A 7,536-nucleotide genomic window follows, 5' to 3' on the forward strand; every position below is an offset into this window, starting at 1 on the left:
GCACCTGTCACTGACACTGGGTCATTCTTTACATTTCAAAATCATTTTCACATCTCTGGTCCCATTTTGCATATCACAGTCACTGTGAGTGGGTGAAGAACACATTCTTTTTTTCCTGCTTCACTGATGAGAAAACTGAAGCATGAAGAGCTCCAGTGATTTGCTCATGGTCATGCAGTGCTAATTTATTCTGCATTTGGGACAGGCTATTTCTATCACACAGCAAATTCAGTAATTGCTTTCCTGATATTTCATTTTTTTTAAAAAAGCCAATACCATAAGCAGTCTATTAGGAGACAAATTCTCCTTTATTTTATACACCCTGTGACTCTTTCAATATTTTTACTTAACTACAATTTCTCCAATTTCATTGCTCATGTTGGAGCATTTGACTAAAATATAGCAAAACCACTGTTCCTTTCAAGGGGGTCAAAACGTTTTCCGTGGATGGGAGCGTGTCATGTGAGTAAAGATGAAAGTAGCTTTGTTGCACTCTTCTGGGAATCTTTCTAGGGATATTACTAAAGTCAAGAATAGATCAGAAATGAAGAAAAGATGGGGATATAAAGAATAGCTTTCATGGAAAATTGAAATCATTCCTTTTCAAGTTTACAATTTCCACCCTGATCATAGCTCCCCAACCCTGCAGGATGGGTTCTTCCCAGATATGAAGGTGGCTGCGGCGATAGGATTTTGATGCAACTGTGATTGATGTCAGCAGGTCCAGACCATGATAGTTCATGACAAATTTAACAGACATTTATTAAGTAGATTCAATGGGAACAGCTCCGGGCTAGATGGGGCTGGGCGATACAAAGGGAAGATGTAATCTGTGAAGGTCGTAGGGGCCAGTGAGGGATTGAAATACCATGGATATGGGTTGTCACACACCCACTTCACACCAGTTGCTCTTATTCTATGCCATCATTTCACAGAAACCTCCCACAAATGCCGAGTGGAATGGCATGATTCTCCTTATTGCAAGATGAGACTGTCTGGAAGGATCCAGTGACTTCCCCAGTGAGTCGGGGACTGCCCCCAGCTTTGCACCCAGGCTTTTGTCTCTAAGGGAAGAGCTGTCACTCACTGCACAGGAAGCAGCAGGAGAATAACCAAGTCACGGTCTAAAGTTGGACACCCGACTGAGATACAGATTTCTGCCTGCACCCATGATACAGGAATGCAGAATAAGGGTGAGATCCTTGTGGGTTCGTGTGATGGTGGCATGGCGATTCATGCTTGATTGAGAAGACAAAATATGAACACTTTAAGGGCTTCTTGCACAAGTGAAGTGGTTGTGGAAATGTTTTCAAGGAGCAAATGCCTTTTTAATAGAAAAATTTACGTGACTAGTTAGCAGAAGTTTTTCTTTCTTGGGTTAAAAGTAGTTGCTGCTATTATATCCTGAAGCATCTGGCTGTCCTGATGGGGACATATGAGCGCTGCCACAGGCCTGGAATATCCCAGGCGGGTAAGAATAGCCCACAATAAGAGATGACTGCTGCTTGCTCTGCTGGTCACTGCAGTTGTCAGGAATGTTTTGCCTCAGAGGCTTAGGGCCGTCTCAACTTGGAGACAGAAAAACCCATCTCCTACTCCTGGCTCAAAGCTTTGCTTTCTTATCTCCAGCTCACACCTTTAAGTCTTTTGTAATTAAAGGACATTTATCCAGGCAAGGATTTTTCCACCTCCTTGGAGAACACGCCCTGCAGTGTCTCCTGCAGCCTGGAGCCTGTGACATTCTGGAAGCATGGAAGGCGTGGACTTGCTAGGGTTTCTCATCATCACACTAAATTGCAACGTGACCATGGTGGGTGAGTATTGGGACTGTCTCCAAACTCCCGCGCAGTTTTTGTTTCCATTGCCATGGTGGAATTGAGTCCTTCTTAAAGGGTCCAGGTATTTCCTCATTTTCAGTGTGCAGGCACCAAGCTGAAAGTTCACCCACTGCCAAAACAAAGGGCTGCTGTGCCTTTCTGGAGGAAAGAGACCTGAGGCTTCTATTTTTTTAGAATGGTTCCGCGGTTCCTCTGTCATGTAAGGGTCTTGCGGGTGACATTGTTCTCTCACAGGCCCTCCTGTGCTGACACTGGGGTGCTGACTCCAAAGACTGAAGCAGGTGGAGGGGTATTTGTGTGCAACCCTGGTGTGGCTACGTTACCAGGAAAAGGCACAGAACAGCAAATGTGAATGAGAAAGTGATCCCTTTAGGTGTTATCCTGGAAGCTTAATTTTTGTTTTTGTTTTTGGAGACAGAGTGTTTGTTACTCTGTCACCGAGGCTGGAGTGCAGTGGTGCGATCTCGGCTCACTGCAACCTCTGCCTCCCGGGTTCAAGTGATTCTCCTGCCTCAGCCTCCCGAGTAGCTGGGACTACAAGCACATGCCACCACGCCTGGCTAATTTTTTGTGTGTTTTTGGTAGAGACGGGGTTTCACCGTGTTAGCCAGGATGGTCTCGATCTCCTGACCTTGTGATCCACCTGCCTCGGCTTCCCAAAGTGCTGGGATTACAGGCGTGAGTTACCATGCCTGGCCTGGAAGCTTAATTTTTAAGGAGTAGCCATTTCTCTTGTGCACTTTAAACCAAATCCCAAGTTTAGTTTAGTTATTTTTTTAACAAAGAAAATAACAGATTTTTGTTTAATGTAGATGACTCACATTTTCAGAGAGGTATGGGGTTCAGCAAAGGGTGACTATATGCCGGAGATGCGGTTGATACTTTCCCGGCTCATTGTTTTGTAGATTTAGACAAGATCAACTTGATGTTAAAAGTTCAACTCAATGACTCATCACGTAGTGATATTATTCTTTGTTTGACTGTCTTTATTTATTTATTTTTGTTTTGTTTTGTTTTTCTGATGTCAGGCGATGTTTCTCTCATTTCAAAACACAATATTCACAAGTTATTTTGGCTGAGTTTTAAACACGTTTCGAAACAGTTGGTCGGTGCCATGAAAAGAGGGCTTGACAGTTATTTTGGTTTCCCAGCTTGGTGTCACTCAGTCACCATACATTGAAGAAGGACAAGCCTCATTCATTCTTAATAGCTGAAAAAGGGGAAGAGGAATTCTGAATGATTAAAAAATCTGAACAATGGAATGTTCATAAAGAAATTCAATTTCAAAGGCCATAGACTAACATTAAATACAAGCCCTGTGATTAAATAGAGATCCCTGGACTGTTGTCATAAGTAAGAAGATTTACTGAAATCAGCAGCTCGAATTGGCTATACACAGTTACAGAAATATCCCAACCTCTTTTAAAAGGCTTATTCTCCTAAGAAGAAAATGTAAATCTTATTTACATCATTAATTTGCTCAGCCAAACTTTCTTTCTGGACCTGTCAGTCCAGGAGACATTACCAAAAGTCTGAATTAGCAGACAGATTAAAACACTTTTAATATAATGCTTTTAAAAAATCTGCTCATCTTGAAGCATCTTACAAACAAGGATGTTCAGTGCTCAATAAATACTCGTCAAATGAACTACCTGATACTCTTGCTGTGAGTAAAGACAAGCTGACAGGTGTGGTGGCTCATGCCTGCAATCCCAGCTACTTAGGAAGCCAAGGCGGCAGGAGCACTTGAGGTCAGGAGTTCAAGACCAGCCTGGGCAACATAGCACGACCCTATGTACAACAAACAAACAAACAAACAAACAGAAAACTAAAGACATGCTTATTGACGTCTCAGTTCCCCAATCTCAGCCCCAATACAAACTTTAAAACTGTTGTTCAAGGCAGTGTATTCCGGGGTGATAAGGCTATGCCTGCTTCCTCTCTTCCAGGAAAGCTCTGGTTCGTCCTCACGATGCTGCTACGGATGCTGGTGATCGTCTTGGCGGGGCGCCCCGTCTACCAGGACGAGCAGGAGAGATTTGTCTGCAACACGCTGCAGCCGGGATGCGCCAACGTTTGCTATGACGTCTTCTCCCCCGTGTCTCACCTGCGGTTCTGGCTGATCCAGGGCGTGTGCGTCCTCCTCCCCTCCGCTGTCTTCAGCGTCTATGTCCTGCACCGAGGAGCCACGCTAGCCGCGCTAGGCCCCCGCCGCTGCCCCGAGCCCCGGGACACGGCCTCCGGGCAGAGACGCTGCCCGGGGTCCTGCAGGGAGCGCGGCGGCCTTGAGGTGCCCGACTTCTCGGCCGGCTACATCATCCACCTCCTCCTCCGGACCCTGCTGGAGGCAGCCTTCGGGGCCTTGAACTACCTTCTCTTTGGGTTCCTGGCCCCAAATAAGTTCCCTTGCACGCGTCTTCCGTGCACGGGCGTGGTGGACTGCTACGTGTCGCGGCCCACGGAGAAGTCCCTGCTGATGCTGTTCCTCTGGGCGGTCAGCGCACTGTCTTTCCTGCTGGGCCTCGCGGACCTGGTCTGCAGCCTGCGGCGGCGGATGCGCAGGAGGCCCGGACCCCCGACGAGCCCCTCCATCCGGAAGCAGAGCGGAGCCCCTGGCCACCCCGAGGGACGCCCGACGGACAAGGAGGGTGGGCGGGAGCAAGAGGGGGCACCTGCGCCCCCGGTTGCACGCGCCGGAGGGGAGGGGGCCGGCAGCCCCAGGGTTACATCCAGGGTGTCAGGGCACACGAAGATTCCGGATGAGGATGCAAGTGAGGTGACATCCTCCGCCAGCGAAAAGTTGGGCAGGCAGCCCCGGGGCAGGCCCTACCGAGAGGCCGCCCAGGACCCAAGGGGCTCAGGATCCGAGGAGCAGCCCTCAGCAGCCCCCAGCCACCTAGCGGCGCACCCTTCCTGCAGCCGCCTGCAGCCCCCTGACCCGCCTGCCAGCTCCGTCGGTGCTCCCCACCTCAGAGCCAGGAAGTCTGAGTGGGTGTGAAAAAAACAGCACCTGGCCATGCCCCGGGGCTCACGCCTGTAATCCCGACACTTTGGGAGGCCCAAGCAGGAGGATCGCTTGAGAATGTATCTCCTTGCCCAGGAGTTTGAGACCAGCCTGGGCAACGTAGTGAGACCCTCGTCTCTACAAAATATCTAAAAATTAGCTGGGCACAGTGGCTGCCGCCTGTAGTCCCAGCTACTTGGAGGGCTGAGGTGGGAGGACCATTTGAGCCTGGGAGATTGAGGCTGCAGTGAGCCAAGATCATGGCATGGCACTGCACTGCAGCCTGGGGAACAGAGTGATACCCTGTCAAAAAAAAAAAAAAAAAAAAAAAGCACAATGCAGAGCTGAGAGAGCCCAGCTGTCCTTTGCACACGGGAATGCCTGTGCTGATGTGCTGATGCACACTCACTTTGGCACCTGGCAGAAGGGCGAGCTGACCTGGGGACACATGGACATCACAGGAGATATATTCTCAGTACGGATTTAATTTAGATAACACTTTTTTATTTTTTTAAAAAAGCACATGACATTCAATGTCCCAGCAAAACTAAAGTGATGAACTGGAGTCAGCTTTCTGATAATGGTGAGATGGTTCTGTCAGGCACACTCTCCCGGTTCTGCTATCAAATTCTTTGCCATGTATTTCATGTAAGGCATGTTTTCTTCCGTTAGTATATTGATGTTTAATATTTTCTAGTGAATTATGAGGTTTTTTTTTGTTTTTGTTATTCTGCTTTGGATGAAAGAAACATCTGTTATGCGTGTCATAAATAGAGAGACATTAAACTTCTCCTAACCCCTTAATAAAATTGTATTAGTTCATTTCATACTGCTATGAAGAAATACCCGAGACTGGGTAATTTATAAAGAAAAAGAAGATTTTTTGTTTGTTTTTTTTTCTTTGTTTTTTGAGTCGGAGTCTCACTCTGTCGCCCAGGCTGGAGTGCAGTGGCGTGATCTCTGCTCACTGCAAGATCCACCCTCTTGTTTCACACCATTCTGCTGCCTCAGCCTCCCGAGTAGCTGGGACTAGAGGTGCACGCCACCAGGCCTGGCTAATTTTTTGTGTGTTTAGTAAAGATGGGGTTTCACCATGTTCGCCAGGATGGTCTTGATCTCCTGACCTCGTGATCCACCCACCTTGTCCTCCCAAAGTGCTGGGATTACAGGCATGAGCCACTGTGCCCGGCAGAAAAAGAAGTTTAATGGACTCACAATTCTACATGGCTGGGCAGACCTCACAATCATGGCAGAAGGTGAAGGAGGAGCAAAGTCACACCTTACATGGTGGCAGGCAAGAGAGCATGTGTAGGGTAACTCCCCTGTATAAAACGGTCAGATCTTGTGAGACTTACTGTCATGAGAATAGCAGGGGAAAACCCGCCCCATGATTCAATTACCTCCTACCAGGTCCCTCCCACAACACGCGGGGACTATGGGAGCTACAATTCAAGTTGAGATTTGGGTGGGGACACAACCAAACCATATAAAAAATTAATGCTGATTGTATTGTAATATCATGCTTCATACATCATTATGTTAGAGCAGAAATGACAAATGCAGAAAATATGGCTAATAAACAGTTGGGTTGGGGGGGGGCATCGTATACTATTCCTGTGTATGGGTGTAAAGTGCACAGGATGTAGGATGAGTTGTCCCTGTGTGTGTACGCTGGGTGGCTGTCCTCACTGCATAGAGGGAGTGCTTTTGCTGTAGAGGAGTGACCATAGATTTGCCACAAGTTTTTTAGTTCAGGCTTTGTCTGTGCCCTTTAGAGAGTCATACAATTCAGACTTCCCTGAGAATCTTCATGTTCCAGTGGAGAAGATGAAAAAAACCATGGGTATTGTGGAATGCACAGTCTGTGTTTATGAATTTTGTGTAGCAACAGACAACTGCCCCAGGTCTTGGGCTGGGCTTCTGATCCAGGCCTTTCTGCACTGCTTAGCATCATTTGATCTAGGTGCTGCCCAAGTTCAGGTGTGACGTCCAAGTTTAGTGCTGGCTGAAATCAGGCAGGTGGGAGGATACAGTAGAGCAGACATTTGCTATGGGACGGGATTAACCTGCTCACCCTAATCAAGAGAGGAAAGAGGCATCTGCATGTAGTTCAGAAATAGATGACTATTCCCTGGTTTCCAAGTATGGAAGGGCTGAGGAGTGGCACCACCCTTCAGTCCAGCAAATAACAAAAAAGGTGAACCAACTCCTCATCAAGACGATGGGCACTTTGACTCTTCTAAAGAAGACCTTGACGATGAAATACCCTCAAACATGGAGAATAACAGCCTGCTTGGTGTATCTGCAGGGTATCAAGGCAGTTGGTCCAAACTTTAAACAAAAATCCCAAATTGGTTTTGGCATAAAGCTTTTTGAATGTATGTGCCTATTTTAATATATTATCTCCTCTCTCTCTCTCCTCTCTCTTTCTCTCACTTTTGCTCCTTAAGCCACTGAAAGCTGTGAGCCATGCCTCCAACCCCGGTCTTCAATATTTAGATCAATGTCTGGCACATAGTGGCTGCTCAAAAAACTGTTTTGTTTTCTTTTTTTCATCTGATATTCCCGAAGCATTCAGGGGCAAATCTTGTTGTTCCTTGTAGTGTCCAATTCTGGTGGACTTCCCAAGTCTCTCTAAGTCTTCCCAGTCTTATAGAGATAAAGGATTTCTTTATTTCTTTCTCCTTCCTTCCT

At 47.1% G+C, this 7,536-nt stretch overlaps 1 protein-coding gene across 1 annotated transcript; it reads left to right on the forward strand.

Moving 5' to 3' along the window:
- The first annotated feature begins 1,509 nt into the window (after nucleotides 1-1,509).
- GJD4 (gap junction protein delta 4) lies at nucleotides 1,510-5,191 on the forward strand. Its single transcript, XM_050803155.1, has 2 exons — nucleotides 1,510-1,814; nucleotides 3,788-5,191. The coding sequence occupies exons 1-2, from the start codon at nucleotides 1,751-1,753 to the stop codon at nucleotides 4,834-4,836; spliced, it is 1,113 nt and encodes a 370-aa protein (XP_050659112.1). The 5' UTR covers nucleotides 1,510-1,750; the 3' UTR covers nucleotides 4,837-5,191.
- Nucleotides 5,192-7,536: the final 2,345 nt, after the last annotated feature.

Source organism: Macaca thibetana, chromosome 9 (assembly GCF_024542745.1).
Source record: "Macaca thibetana thibetana isolate TM-01 chromosome 9, ASM2454274v1, whole genome shotgun sequence".
In the NCBI taxonomy this organism is placed as follows: domain Eukaryota; kingdom Metazoa; phylum Chordata; class Mammalia; order Primates; family Cercopithecidae; genus Macaca; species Macaca thibetana.

Excerpts from the sequence above, each read along its gene's own strand:
- GJD4 (XM_050803155.1), top strand. The coding sequence starts at position 1,751 with ATGGAAGGCGTGGACTTGCTAGGGTTTCTCATCATCACACTAAATTGC. Across the intron at positions 1,815-3,787 it reads TTGCAACGTGACCATGGTGG|GAAAGCTCTGGTTCGTCCTC; the intron begins GTGAGTATTGGG and ends CCTCTCTTCCAG.